Source organism: Maylandia zebra, linkage group LG7 (genome assembly GCF_041146795.1).
Source record: "Maylandia zebra isolate NMK-2024a linkage group LG7, Mzebra_GT3a, whole genome shotgun sequence".
Taxonomy (NCBI): domain Eukaryota; kingdom Metazoa; phylum Chordata; class Actinopteri; order Cichliformes; family Cichlidae; genus Maylandia; species Maylandia zebra.
In genome coordinates this window covers 52,590,298-52,604,680 of record NC_135173.1, presented here as the reverse complement: position 1 = coordinate 52,604,680, position 14,383 = coordinate 52,590,298, and the positions used below count along the sequence as shown (strand labels likewise).

Genomic DNA, 14,383 nt, shown 5'->3' with positions numbered 1-14,383 from the left:
TCATAGCCCTACTTGTAACCCATATTTTCTTTTTTTTTCTGCATGACATGAAATTGGCATACAAGTTTGGAATGGTTTTGGATTTTATAATGTAAATTATGGAACTCTTACACAAATTGTATTATCTTATCTTATCCTATCTTATCTTATCTTATTTTATTGTAAGTGCAAAATATGATTTGGCATGATATAGGTGTTTGCTCATTAGAGAACATGATGTGAGTTTTTGATTCACCTTTTAAAAATATAGACACAGAGGAGCCCAAAGCAACAAGGGGATCTGGAATGATAGCTTGAAACAGAAGAAACATTTTACAGAGGAGGTGAATTTATCTTAGCACTGTAAATGTCAAACAGGCCCAGAAATGACTTAAATATAAATAAAACATTTTTTTGTTTGTTCAGTAACAAATATTACAGTAAACAGCAATATAGTAACAAAGACTAATACCATATGAGTGTAAACTCATAGTTGACTTTCTGAGTCCCTGCATTTTACATTATTAAACTGTGTATATTATACCTCACTGTGTGGGTACAGTACAAACACTGTAGCTGCTCCAAGCAATGACGCCAAACCAGAAATGTTCTGCAGCACAACAGCACCGCCTGCTGGTTAACAGAAAAACACATTTTCCTGTTTGCTGCCGTTTTGTTCAGTAATAAAATTTCGCGTGGCCTTTCTGGAAACCACGATTCAAATAACATAGTTAAAGCTTCGTTTTAAATGACGATCACATCATTTCTGATGTATAATAAAAAATCTGTCTCCTTCGACCTGCTTAAAGAAACTGAGCCGGGTCATTAAGCGGTGCCATTTTGGATCATACCAACTGGAAATTGCACATGACGGAATTAAAAATAATAACTAATTATATTATTCAGGTTAAATAAAATATTGACATTTTTAAGTGTTTTATTTTGATATGGCTTAATTTCCAGGGCGGAAATTATTTTTTATTTAAAACCTTGCTTTATTATTACCAATAACATCCCCTTTGATTTCATTGCCATGGTACAGCCTGTGGGAGATATGGCGCTGGGCAGACTTGGTAAATGTTGTCGGTCGTTATTATATGAGCCCTCTAAAGGAGTTTTTTACGGTGTTTTACAGCTAGGCTGGATTGAAGGCTGCATAGGAGGTAAGACAAACAAAAGTCGCCAACAAATGTTGTCACTCTTAAAAGGTAGTACGAAAACTGCCTGGTTTGCATAGCGGGGGAGCTAGCACCCTGTAAAGCAAGCACACGTGAATTAAAGCAAGGTACAGTTGTTCTCTTTGGCTATGTGAGTATTGTGCAAGCTATTCTATGCACGGCTACCTTATCACAGGGACTCGTAAGAGCTTTCTTCTCGTATAGTTATTATTATTTTTGCCCATATATGATTGCCATGTATGGGTAACTGATTATGGATTCATTCACATATTTTAATCACCCTACAGCAAAAAGGCATTTGTTGTCGGAAGATGTTATCAAGCTACAAGACTTCCAGCAAAGAAAGCTGGCAGTGGCTCACCATGTCAATGGATCGGAAGGTAAAGTAGTTATTCTTGCCACTGGCCCAGCTCTGCAAATTTATGTCATATAAAACTTACTTTTGTGTAAACCTCACACTACAGGGAATTATATTAACCTATTCAGTCAGAAGCTGCAAAGGAATGAGCTGATATTGCGGGATGATTTGAAGCTTCTCCTTCACCTGTGCCAGTCAGCAGATGACATGCAAATAGCCAGAGATGCCATCTATAGGTAAGTGCAGCATTCATACAGGGATATTTGTTAAAAAACAATCCATCCAAATCTCACTTACCCATTGCTGGCTTGCTCTCATAAGGTATCACACAGAAAACCGTAACTTGTTGTATGGAGACTTCAAATTTGGTCCTCTCTTCATGAGACTGTGCTATGAGTTGGGTCTGGAGAGCATGGCTTTTGCTACAATAACAGACAAGGTAAACTGGGTAACATCCAAACTTGAGTTAAACAACAATAACTAGACTGGGCATATACTTTAGTGTTTGACTAATAACATTTTATTTTCTGCTGTCTGAACAGATCATGAAAGGATTTTTCCACGACACCACATCCTTTAATATAGCCATAGACATGTTGTTCATGAAAGGCTCCTTTGAAAGTAAGTAACAGATTAACTCCTGTGTTTTTTGTTTGTTTGTTTTTCTCCCACAGTGATTATGATATTTATATAATAATGCAAACTTTTAACTATTGCAGATGCTTTGGAGGTTCTAAGAACCATGAGGAGCCAAGGCATACCATTCAACAAAGACACACTCACGTTAGCAGCTGGTACCTGCTATAAGCTGGTAATGTTTCAGATATTTTACTCTTTTATGTCCATTCAACATTACAACCTCATTTATTCTTATATTTGGACCGATGCCCTGTTTTTGTGTTGGTCAGAATACGGCAGAGACCTACCGGATCTGCATCGCGCTCATTGAAGAGGAACAGACCAGAGGGCAGTTCATCCCGAGGCATACTTACTGTTTCGCTGTAGCACTAGCACTTCGAAGAGTGAGTTTTACATTATGTACCTCTTTTGCATGAAGTGAGATATAGCACATATTTAGAGCATCATTTGTTCTCTTTTCTGTGTGTGTGTGTGTGTGTGTGTGTGTGTGTGTGTGTGTGTGTGTGTGTGTGTGTGTGTGTGTGTGTGTGTGTGTGTGTGTGTGTTTTCCAGGGTGACCTTGAAAAGGCTCAGTCATTATTTTCACAAATTATGAGCACCGACAGCAGATTATGCCAAAACTTTAAGGTAAAGGTGCAGCATGTAAAATGTAATGTGCATTACTTCTTCCTGTCATTCTGTGTAATTTGTTTGTACTTTAGGTCCTAATACTAACAATGTCTGGAGCATTGGCAGAGGCTATTTCTATCCTTTCTGCAGCCATGTTGCCAAAAAGTCCATCTTTTGTAAAAAAGCCAGAGTTTTCTCAGGAGGTGGTAAGTGAAACTACAGCTACTTAAAATTACTGCAGCTGCCAGGCGATTGGTTAGGATTACATAATTGTTGTTAGTGTAAATGCTTATGTACAAGATGAGTGGTGCATTTAAAGTTCTACACATTTTTTTGTCCTGTTTTAAACATTGGAAAATCTAGTCCAAAGGAATTTTGATGTATCCTTGTGCTGTTATTATTAATCCATGCTACTCTGAGGAAATGTTACTCAGATTGTTCTCTCAAGCTTGAGAGAACAATCATCTGCCCAAGAGTTGACTTGGTGTCATCCGTTTCAGGTGGATTTGCTACGTTTGCGGAGTCAAGGCAGGCCGCATATAATAAAAGTGGAGCAGGTAGTGACTCAGCTTGAAAGAGACGGTCAGGTGACTCAGCAGACGCTCGATGACATGCTGTGCCGCACGCCCACAGGGAAGAGGAAACCAGCGCCAATAACACTGGAGAGGAGAACTAGCCGGAGAACTCTAAAGCCTCTACAGTCCACTTTACTGTCAGAGTGAGGCTAGAGTTGCCCATTTAAACACTCTGACATTTCCCAGATTTGACTTTGATGTTATAAACGCACTCATATGATATTTAAGGGCCCTGACCAGCAGCCTATTAAAACACGCTTGTCCTCGCCAGTGCAGATACAACAGCCCATAGCATTGCACCTAAAGAAGCAAAATTGCCAAGAGGAAAGTTTATTTTTCTACTGCATCAGCATCATTGACAGAGTCTATGCCATCTTCAATAAAGAACACTTTAATATTTTATGTTAAATGTGTTTAAAATAAATTCACAGTACCTGTGCATACTCTTAGACTAATGAATTATTATGTGAAGGCACAAAGCAACACTTTTGTGAAAAGGTAGCTTGCCATCTTTAATGCTGAGTCATTTGACAGTCTTGTGTCATATGCATTAACTATCGTTAGCTACCAAGCAATCAGAAACAGGGACAGGTTTATTTGTAAGGCTCGTTTGGAGGTCATAAGTGGGTTTTCTGTTTGTTGGGGGAGAAGTGTGTTATGTGTATGAATGAGTGCTCAAAGACAGATTTATTAAAAATCTAAAGTTTTGGGGGGTGTTGCTGGAATCAAATGATTTTGCTTTCTCATACTTTCTAAAGAGGACACTGGCGATTGTAAAGAGCAAACACTGGGTATGTTGTGAGTTTTCCCTGTAGTCGACACTAGATATTTCCCACATCTTTAGTGTGGTTTAAAGGTTTAGTGTGTCTTATCTATATGAATGGGGGGAAAGTGGGCCAGATCTGTGAGTCTAAAGACATTTAATTACACATTTAAAAATCCCTGAGATATCTTATGAGAAAAAGAAATTCAATTGTAACTGTACAACTCAGTGTTTCTACATGGCCTGTACTATGAAGAATAAAAGAAATGTGTTACAGAAACATTTGTTTTTTAAAGGAAAATTCTATTTAGTAGATACTGAAAAAGAAATTGAGATTTCTGTAATTTAAACATGTAATTTAGTTGGGAGAGGTCTTAAATGGTACTAACCAGCCACAATACTGTGGCTAGTCTTGAGTGTACACTCCCAGCACCTAATGCGACAACTTAAAAATAACATTACTTTAGTAGAAAATTATTACAATGCCAACAGATGGATGTGAAATGCTAGTATTTCTACTGTAACAGCATAAATTAAGTACAAATGCCAACCAAACCCGCCCGTAGGAATTTGCCCGGATGTAAACAAACCGTGACGTACATCGGAACCTTCCCACAATGCAATGCTTACGTCTATTTAACACGTAAAGAGGCGAAAGACTGAGCTGCTAAATTAACCTGAACACACCGGTTGGACAGTTTGGAAACAGCAGAAAGAGAGCGTGTTTGTTTTTTTGTTTATGTGACTGATTTTGAAGTTATATGAGGCGGTGCGGCGACATCCTCGCCTAGCGGCCGCTGGTGGCGGTGCTTTTTAGCGTTAGCTTGCCGGTTCGCTGGGACTGTCTTAAGCCGTGTGTAGAAGCTCCTCGTAACATCGGGCAGCTGACCCCAACTGGAGCAGACAAAGGAAAGAAAATAATTTATTTTAAAAAAGACGTATAAACTGAAAAAGATATAAAACTATTCGAAGGGACTGCGAGGTCGGAGTAAGATGGTTAGAAATTAGTTTGCTGGGTACTGTTACATTAATTTAGAGATTCATATTTGGGTGTTTGGTGGACTGACATTTGTAAATACTGGCTTTGGTTAGCTTTAGCAAGCGTAGCTAGAAAAACACAATGAGCACCGAAGAGACGGCAGCGCCTACAAAATCCGCTCCGGATGATGATGGAATGACATGGTGGTACAGATGGCTCTGCAAAATAGCTGGGGTTTTGGGAGGAATATGTAAGTAGTTGTCAAAGTCTTATGTCACTCCTCGAGTAAATAACGTTATGTCCACAGAAACCCAAATCCTGCCATGACAACACGCTTAGCTTTAGTTAATACCACAGACTGTGCACTATGACCACTGCTGCTGCTGTGTGCCAGGTCACGACATTTACTTATTTTGTGTGACAGCTATGTGATTAATCTTTACGCCGTAATTGATACTGTTATGTGACCTCCTCAGTATGCAGATGAGGGGCAGCTGCAGAGTGACATGGCATTTTTTTATAACGTAACATCTGTTTTAGATTGTGAATATGCCGCAATTTAACTGCACAGCCACTAAACAAAAGCTTTGTCACTGCTTTGTCCCCCTCGCTGCAGCAGCAGCCACTCCTGGGCACCGTCTGTTTGTTTGTTTTTTCATGCCATAGCAGCTTGTTCTGCCAAAACGAACCGCGGTGCACATACTCAGGTATTCCCCTCAGGAGTTTCATGTGAGGCTTTTTATTTATTTATTTATTTATTTATTTATTTATTTATTTAAATATAACTGCTGGCTCTGCAGTTTTTGCAGTATCCCTGATCCACCCTTCCTCTCCCTGTATCCATCTCTCCTTCACAGTGACACCAGAGTCACCGTGGCCGTATCACATTAACAGCTGCATATTCAGTGGCTTCTGTATTATTAAGGAAGCTGGATTGTCTGAAGGTGCAGTGGATGAGTTTCAGCATGAAGCTGCTCTGTGGTGTTATTTGGTTTAGTTACCACAGTGGTGAAAACTGCAAGACTTGAATACTCTCTCAACTCCACCCTAAAAATACAACTCTGTGTAGACATAGATTGGGGTTCTGCACTCAAGGGTTTTCACGATTTAGTGCAAGGTGGGTTTTTTTATTTATAACATTAACTACTGGCAAATAACCTTTTGCATTTCCTTTTTGTTGTTGTTGTTGTTGTTGTTTTGCAGATTTTGCAGAGCTGAGAGTCCTGTCCTCAATATTACTTAATACAGTATTTAGCATAAGATTTAGAAGCAGTGAGATTTTTTTTCAGATATATCTTCTTTTTAAAAAAAATAGCTGTGGACTTCACATATGAAGTAGAGCAGGGCGATATGGCCAAAAATATTTATCACGATATATATTTGAAAATTTGCAATAACGATATAACCGACGATATAATTGATGCGAGACAAAATACAACTCCACAACATTACTAGCGCAAAAAGACAACCTTCCATTTATTTTCACTTAAACAAGAAGCTGGTTTTTATGTACATTAAAGCTTTATAAAAATGTAACAGTGCAAATGCAAATTCCTTGCTGAAAGTTTAACCAAAAGGCATTTCCAGTAGAAATGGGCTGACATATCCTGAGCATAACCATGTATAATATCCACTGAAGTTAAAAAGAGGTGCTTTGCAACATTAAACTGCAGTGTGCAGTACGCATTTTTCGGACCATAAGGTGCACGGGATTATAAGGCACATTAAGCGAAACAAAGCAGTCAGATAAATCAAACTTTATTAAACTCATTCTTCTTGCTTCCTCCACTTCTGTACCATTGTTTCATTAATGTTGAATTCTCTGGCAGCTGCTCTATTCCCATGTTGTTGCAGTATATTAATGACTAACCTCGTATTGTGGATGGATTATCTCAGTTGTTCTCCTGACTGAAGTTTGGTCCGTTTACAGCATCCTGCCATGCGATTGCATTTGTCTCTAACCATGAAGAACCTTCACGTTAACTTTTATAAGTGGAAAAGTGTTAGTGTTTGTCCTCCAGCTTCACTGTTTATGTTATGCTAACATAGCTGTGTCGCTAGCGATCAGGTAGCACATCATTATATACCAGCTAGCCCAACTTCAGTAACCCTACAAACGTCACTGCTGTTTAGTTTCCTGTCTTCATTTATGTTGGAAGTGATAGCAGAGCTGTACGTTTGAATTTTTTCAGAAATCTCTCAGTCAGAACATGTTATATCATGCTTAGGTAACTAGCGAAACTAGCGAGCTAACTTCCGCTAGCTTCCTGCTAACTTCTAACTCCGTTAAATGTAATAACTTTTGTTTTCATGGATGCCTGGAAGTTAAACTTTATAGTTACACCTGGTAAAGCAGCAATGCTGATCGTTTTATTAAAGATGAAAGAATTTAGACAGTTTTTAACTCTAAGTGATGCTGCAGTGTTGTTTGACATGAGGGATACGGAGTTTAGGACCCAGATTACTCCCAGATTTAAGAGCATCTTAGTCCGACAAATACGACAATAACAACGGCCGCTTGCATGTTCTGCAAAAAATGTGCTTTGTTGTGTATCTGACGGACAAACACCAAACCAGTTCCACATCACGGAAGTTGCACCATTTTTACAAACCAATTCTGGTTCATCTGTTTCACTCAACAATCGGCCATGTGCGTATGAAAACAAAGGCACTGCGCACGCGCGTTTTACTCCCATTCTATTGCGATATTTCATTTTCCTATCGTTGCCTAACATTATACCGGTATTACCGTGAACGGTATAATATGGCCCAGCCCTAATATGAAGTATTGTAATTTCAATGTAGTGGATATACGCACACACACAGCAGACTGAAGATATAATAAGAGCCAACCCCAAAACTTTACCTGTTCTATTCTACATGGATATCGTGTATATAGATAGCACTTCTTGTGTTTACAGTTGACTGCATTACATTAGTGTGACTCAAACTGGCAGTAATTTACACCATTAGTTCATTTTCTGTGTTAATTGCTTTATTTCACACACATCCGTGATATGTGAGATGCCAAGTTGGATACATTAGAGCCTGCCAGAAATCCTTACATGTAGGAAGTAGACATGGCTTTTTTACACAGCTTTTGAACTCACCATTTTCTACTGAGCTTTTGGTCTGTCTCATTTTCTGCTGTACACATATTTATTTTTTTACATACAATAGTGGACCTTCTGCGTTTTAGCAGTGGAAAATCTTCCTCACACTGAGTAGATGTTGTCTATCATAATCACTGTGGAGAAATGCTGCGAGTGAAAGGATTAAAAGGTTTCAAACAAATGCTAGCCAAAAAGAGGGACGCGGCCTCAGTTATGATGCAGTTATTATTAAAACACTCTGAAACAAATTCTCTTGTACATGAAAAAGGCAGCCTGCTTTGATTTTTGACCTGATTTCTCTCAAATTTATTCTGTGTAGTTAATCTTTGGGCCAGGCCTTATTTCATAATCGCCCTTTCATCGAGATAGGCGTGCTATATTTGACCAGTTTATTTGATTTTCGTTTATTTGTTTCAGAACAAACACAGAGCACAGTTGTAGCGCTCACGAGACCTCTTTCATTCTGTGTTTGTCGTCCTTTTGCATTCGTAAGTTTCATATTTTCCACGTCACTAAGCAGCTTACACATGACAACTTTCCCACACAACTTTCGACACTGAAGTGGCTGAACTGTATTAACAGCTTCAGCCGGATGTATGGGACGGATTATTTTCTCTATCACGCAATGATCTGCTTCTGTGGTGTCATAATAACAGCCCTTTGCTTTGTGTTTTGTCCTGTCCAAATCATGCAGCCTGTGCCATCTCAGGAGTGTGGAACTGTGTCACTGTGAACCCTCTAAACATTGCTGCTGGAGTGTGGATGGTGTAAGTCCCATTAGTGTCGCACTTTTGTAATATTCACATGCCACACAGCTAGATAGTTTAAAGGACAGTTTAGAGGTGGAAATGCAGTAAACATAATACCAAATGACCTCTTTTTAGGCAACACTGTGTGTTGGTGATGTAGCGCATTCAAGGACAATCAGAAAGTTGCCTTTTCTGGTCCAGTTTGTGTAAAGTAATGATTAAAAACACCAAATGAAGAGCCTTTCAGCGAACTATACATTGATATTGAGCAGAAGTCTCATATAGCACCTAACCACACCTACTCTAACAAAGGAGGTATGAAGAGTAAATTGGAGCATCTTGCGCCAAAGTGCCTTAACAATTCTTTATTTTAGGTAGGATTTTTAAGTTATAAGCAGGTTAAGTGGTAACTGTATCTCCAATTTGGCTAGCTGGCTCACTGTGAGAACTTTGTTGTTGTTTCCATGACAGCACAATACGTCTTTTCCAACTAGCTGCTCCTTTTAGTAAAAGGAAAGGGCAAAGAATGATTTCCTTGCCGTGCTTACGTATCCTCTCCTTCCTTCTCAAGGTTGAACGCCTTTGTGTTGTTCCTCTGTGAAGTCCCGTTTTGTTGTCAGTTCATCGAGTTTGCTAATGCGGTCGCAGCTCGTGCAGACAAACTCAAACCCTGGCAGAAGGCCTTCTTCTATTGTGGGTGAGGATGATTTATGCCACTGGAGACAGAAATGAACTATATGGGGGGAAAAATAAAAAACATTTGGAACTTGGGTTTTCTGATAGTTGTGCACATCGCATATAATCTTGGAAATGTACTTAATCAGATTCAATTACTTTGCCTGTTCTCAGGATGGCTCTGTTTCCTGTATTCTTGAGTTTCTCCTTTACAACCTTGTTTGGGAACGCCATCGCCTTTGCTACAGGAGTGCTGTACGGCCTCGCTTCTTTAGGCAAAAAGTAAGAAAGAAAATATAATGCATCTGAAATATCTACACAGTACAGACTGTGCAATAACGTGTTTTTTGATATCTCACCCACATTATATCCCATTGAAACAGGCTCTCACATTAAACATTAAACGTTTCATTATAACAAGTTATCATGTTTTTAATCTCAAGTTTAAATGCTCTAACAGTTCTAATGTGATTTATGTGGTTTCTTTTGTTGTTGTTTATTCACGTAAAGTAACTTTTCACTTTTCAAGATGAGCTGTCCATTAACCTTGCAGTTAACAGTGTCATCTATTCCTGTCATTCTTTCTTTCTTTTTTCCTCCCCACACTTCCCTGAACTTAACATTTTATTATTACCATCACTCTCCTGCACCCCTGTCTTTCCTTTCCCTCCTCTTCCAGGGGAGATGCAGTGACTTACGCCAGACTGCAGCATCAGAAACAGGGGGATGAAGAGAGGATGACAGGAACGACAAACGGGGCTCCAGAGTGAGGCCTTTTCACCAGCTGTTGTTTCTTTCCCTCCTCCTCTGTTCTACACTTGGGATTTTTCTCCTGTCCTCTATCCATCCTACCTCTTTCTCCGCACCCTTTTCTTTACTAAAATGTTACATTCTTGTTGCGCTCACCTGCAAAACAGATTCAGCCTGTTATTTGGTACTTGCCCTATAAACGGGATTCATGATTGTGACCTGATCACTTATATTTAAAACTTAGTTTTTATGTTTTGTTGTGTTTTGCTGGTTTCAGTCATACAGCCTTTATTTTTCTCTCTTTCTGTTTTTTTAAACTGACGTTGTTGTCGCCCATAAAGCCTTTCAGGAAATCTGATCAGAAATTAATGTGATTGTAAATTGTACATATTTGACTTCAGGTTATTCACTTTGACTTTAAGGCTGCAGTTCAGAGTTGTGTGTCAGAGGAATTCGCCCCTTTGCATTCTTTGCGTGTGAGTGTGCCTCCCTGCTGTGGCACCGTGTCTCAATGCAATTTAACAACCGTGTGGCCAGAGTGGGTATACTTTTGTTTTGGGCACAGCGTGGTACACAGTGTCAGCAGTGCAACACATCAGCGGGTTTAAAAAAAACAACAACAAAAAAGTTATTACACTTTAATAATGCACAATGTCCCGAGGTAAAGAACCGCGTGTATCAGGAGCAGGAATTGTAGCAAACAGAGCTGCCCTCGCAGAGCTGGGAGAGTGGAATTATTGCCTGGAAGAACGTGACTCTTTTCTCAGCTGTCCTCAGATCAGATTCGTCACATTTTGGGATTCTCTTCAGCCCCAGGAGGCTACGTTTGCAGCTGCGAGGCATGATGTGCATCACACATGTGTCAGATCACACTTCAGTAATACTCAGAATCAGTTGGGGAGGGAAGCCTTCTCAAGTTGCGGATGAGCCACAGCTCATCTTGAGAGACACAGGTTTGTTTTCTGTATCCTCTGAAGGCTGAGACCGGATCTGCTAGAGAACTTTGAGCTATGTTTACTTGCGCGTTGCACCGGCACAAACTGGGTTTGGCGTTCAAAACAAAAAAATAACATTGTCAGCATTCACAATGACACTGCAGCGACAAGATTGCATTTAAGTGGTGCAAACTTTTGCGACTGGCCCTGTTGCGTATGTATTTCTAGAAGTTTACTTTCTCAATGCACAAAATACAAGGAGGAGAATATTTAAATCACATGATACACAGTTTACTGCTACCTGCGGCAATATTTAACGCAGAAAAAACACTAACCACACTTATAAATACTATCTGAGGATTTCACTCATGTGCGAATTTGCTTCACTTAGTAAGTCTGGACGATAAAAAGCGATTGCGGGGATAAGCGCTGTCACTCCAGAATGTATTATTGTATTTGAGAATGTTAAGGACTATTGTCTTCTGACGATAATTAACATTCCTCTTTGGTTTTACTGAGTTAACAACATATGATTTGCGTGTAATATTTTTGTATGTGGCTATGTTTTGATTTCATGACCTTTTATCAACAATCTAGAAATTTCTAGACCAGGAATGTCAAAGTCATTTTATGTCATGGGCCACATGTGACTTGTTTTTATCTTAAGTGGGCTGGACCTGAAACTCCTTGTTCTGTCAGTGTAAAGACATTTTACTACACATTTAAAAATCCCTCAGATGCAGAAAAGTGCAGATTTTTCTACATGATCAAAAAATGTTGCTGTAGTACATGAACGAAATGCATGAGCACAAATAAATGTGTAAAATTACAGAAAAAAATGTTCTGGTAACTACAAAACTGAAGGATTGTGCTGATTCTAATGTGGACTCATTGTAGAAAAAAAATTCTGCATTTAATAGTGAAAAAACGCAATCTTTTCTGTGATTTAATTGTTTATCTATTACTTAATTACTTTAGGGTAGTATGGATGGCAATCGGGGAGGTCCTTATGTGTATAAAAAGCTCTAAAGCTCATGAAAACACAGTTAAAAGTCCAATATCAAAGCCATTCTGTGGGCCAGATTGGAGTCTTTGCCGGACTGATTCTGGCCCCCAAGCCTTATGTGTGACATCCTCAGTCTAGGCACTTAATGTCTGTCAACCAAAACCTTTTATAAATCTCTGGCCAGTGATTTCAGTAGCATAGCTTCTGAGCACACACAGGTCTAAACTGCAGCTTGACGTCATATTTGAGGGATATTTTTAACATTGGAGAATGTATCTGGTGCATCCAAAGATAGAGACCTTTTATCTTTATTTTTGTTTTGTGCTTTTTATACATTAACTTTTCAGTTGGCTTAAGTTCAGTTGAGGTATTTGTGTAGCTTTCAGTTGAATGGCAAAACCTGCTTGTGCTGCTAACGGACAAGAGACCAGTCGCCAACTTGTGGCATGTAGATTTTGTGAAACGTCATGAAACGAGGAGCAAAACTGTGCACTCATTTGGGAATCTTTGTGTAGCTGGGGTTTCTTTTCCCGCTTTAGAATCCGTTAATAAGTATCTGCTGATTTCTTTGTGTCTGACATACTGCTCTCTTATGCTCTACCAAAACCCATCCACAGTTTAATGAAGGGAAGTGTCTTGATTCAGGGAGTAATTGGTCTGTATCCCACACAGTCACCACCGCAATGGTTTCACTCAAATGAGGTATGCAGTGCTCACCAGTGTACCGTGTGTGTGGTTTGTTTTTGGGCCTTGCCATTGTTATTTTAGCAGTAATAAGGATGGAATAAGTGTTTACACATACCTCTTACAGCTGTTTCTACCTTAAGTCTTGACTGAGTGAATTATTCATACCATCACCATCAGCTCTCAGGTATCATAGTTAACAGTGCACAGCACACACAACCAGCCTGTGCGTAGGTCCTAGTCGAAGCCTGACTCTACGATTTTACTGTATCACCCGAGTCAACGTGAAAAGCATTTTGTCATGCAATTAAAACACACACAAAACAGCCTTCACACACATCCAATCCAGTGATATGCTAAAGTCTAACACTATAAAAGCGCTCCACTGCTGTTTAACACTGCTTTCTCTGTCCACGGCCATCCACAACAAAACAAATTGCTGCAGGTGTTGAGTGTATCTTGTGCTGTAAGGGATATGTGAATAATGTGTGTTGTGATGTGAATCCTGATCATGTTACAAATTAGTGAATAAACAAAATTGCTACTACTGCGTGGTGTTGGCTTCTTCTGTACCTTTTTGTATCACTCTCAGGTTTGTATTTCTTCTATCACGATGATCAGGTCAAAGTTTACATGTTTATATTAATGTCAGAGCCCATCTAACTTAGTAACTGCAGTTCTGTCCTCTGTCATTTCAAATATTTCGTGTATAAGACATAATAAAAAACTGCTTTTTACCAAATCCTCTTATTAGGTAAATACTGTACATGACATGCATTACTTATTTAGCAAAAATGACGGCCTAACATCTCCACTTTGTTCTCATCTGTCCAGAGGACTTCCAGAAATCTTGTAGTTTGTTCAAATGCAGCTTTACAAACTTACGTTGTGTTGCCATGTTCTTTTTAAGAGAAGAGGCTTTCTTCTTCTTGTTTAGTTGCTTTCTACTTCTGCTGTCAAAAGTTTTCTCATATAACATCCTAACTAAAGAGTTGGAGATGTAGCTCTTTTGCAGAGTAATGCACACTTTGACCTTGGGGTCATCCACTCGTGGGAAGATTGGCAACTGTGTTGAATGCTTTTCCACTTGAATAATCTTTCTGACTGTAGAATGACACGCTATTTCTAAGTGGCTGTATAACCACACCCAGATTGACTGGCATTGACAAGATCTTTGCTGATGTCAACAAGCTGCCAAAACTTCTGTTTTTTAATGGAGATGCACACACCTCCTGAGCTTCTCTATAAAAAGTGGGAGAAAGTATTATGGATGTGTTTAGTATTCACATGCTGCTTCTTAGTTTTGGTTTGGTTTCTGTTTAATAAATAGTGGTGTGGTGTAATATATCATGTTTTGTCATTCATCCAATTTTAAGACCTGCTAGGGGTCC

The 14,383-nt window shown here is 39.2% G+C and overlaps 2 protein-coding genes across 2 annotated transcripts; both read left to right on the top strand.

The window, feature by feature from the left end:
• Positions 1 to 986: 986 nt before the first annotated feature.
• On the top strand, positions 987 to 3,740 carry ptcd2 (pentatricopeptide repeat domain 2). Its single transcript, XM_004549815.3, has 10 exons — positions 987 to 1,142; positions 1,445 to 1,537; positions 1,622 to 1,751; positions 1,837 to 1,954; positions 2,058 to 2,136; positions 2,235 to 2,326; positions 2,424 to 2,537; positions 2,707 to 2,781; positions 2,856 to 2,969; positions 3,264 to 3,740. The coding sequence occupies exons 1-10, from the start codon at positions 1,013 to 1,015 to the stop codon at positions 3,483 to 3,485; spliced, it is 1,167 nt and encodes a 388-aa protein (XP_004549872.2). The 5' UTR covers positions 987 to 1,012; the 3' UTR covers positions 3,486 to 3,740.
• Positions 3,741 to 4,200: 460 nt separating this feature from the next.
• On the top strand, positions 4,201 to 13,539 carry cacfd1 (calcium channel flower domain containing 1). Its single transcript, XM_004549816.3, has 5 exons — positions 4,201 to 5,330; positions 8,888 to 8,960; positions 9,514 to 9,639; positions 9,792 to 9,899; positions 10,297 to 13,539. Exons 1-5 carry the CDS (start codon positions 5,222 to 5,224, stop codon positions 10,385 to 10,387), a joined length of 507 nt encoding a protein of 168 aa, XP_004549873.1. The 5' UTR covers positions 4,201 to 5,221; the 3' UTR covers positions 10,388 to 13,539.
• Positions 13,540 to 14,383: the final 844 nt, after the last annotated feature.

Bases quoted from the DNA above. Each gene is read 5' to 3' on its own strand.
- ptcd2 (XM_004549815.3), top strand. From the start codon at position 1,013: ATGGTACAGCCTGTGGGAGATATGGCGCTGGGCAGACTTGGTAAATGT. The intron at 2,538-2,706 runs GTGAGTTTTACA...TGTGTTTTCCAG, and splicing joins TAGCACTAGCACTTCGAAGA to GGTGACCTTGAAAAGGCTCA. The intron at 2,782-2,855 runs GTAAAGGTGCAG...TTTGTACTTTAG, and splicing joins GATTATGCCAAAACTTTAAG to GTCCTAATACTAACAATGTC.
- cacfd1 (XM_004549816.3), top strand. From the start codon at position 5,222: ATGAGCACCGAAGAGACGGCAGCGCCTACAAAATCCGCTCCGGATGAT. The intron at 9,640-9,791 runs GTGAGGATGATT...GCCTGTTCTCAG, and splicing joins AAGGCCTTCTTCTATTGTGG to GATGGCTCTGTTTCCTGTAT. The intron at 9,900-10,296 runs GTAAGAAAGAAA...CTCCTCTTCCAG, and splicing joins CTCGCTTCTTTAGGCAAAAA to GGGAGATGCAGTGACTTACG.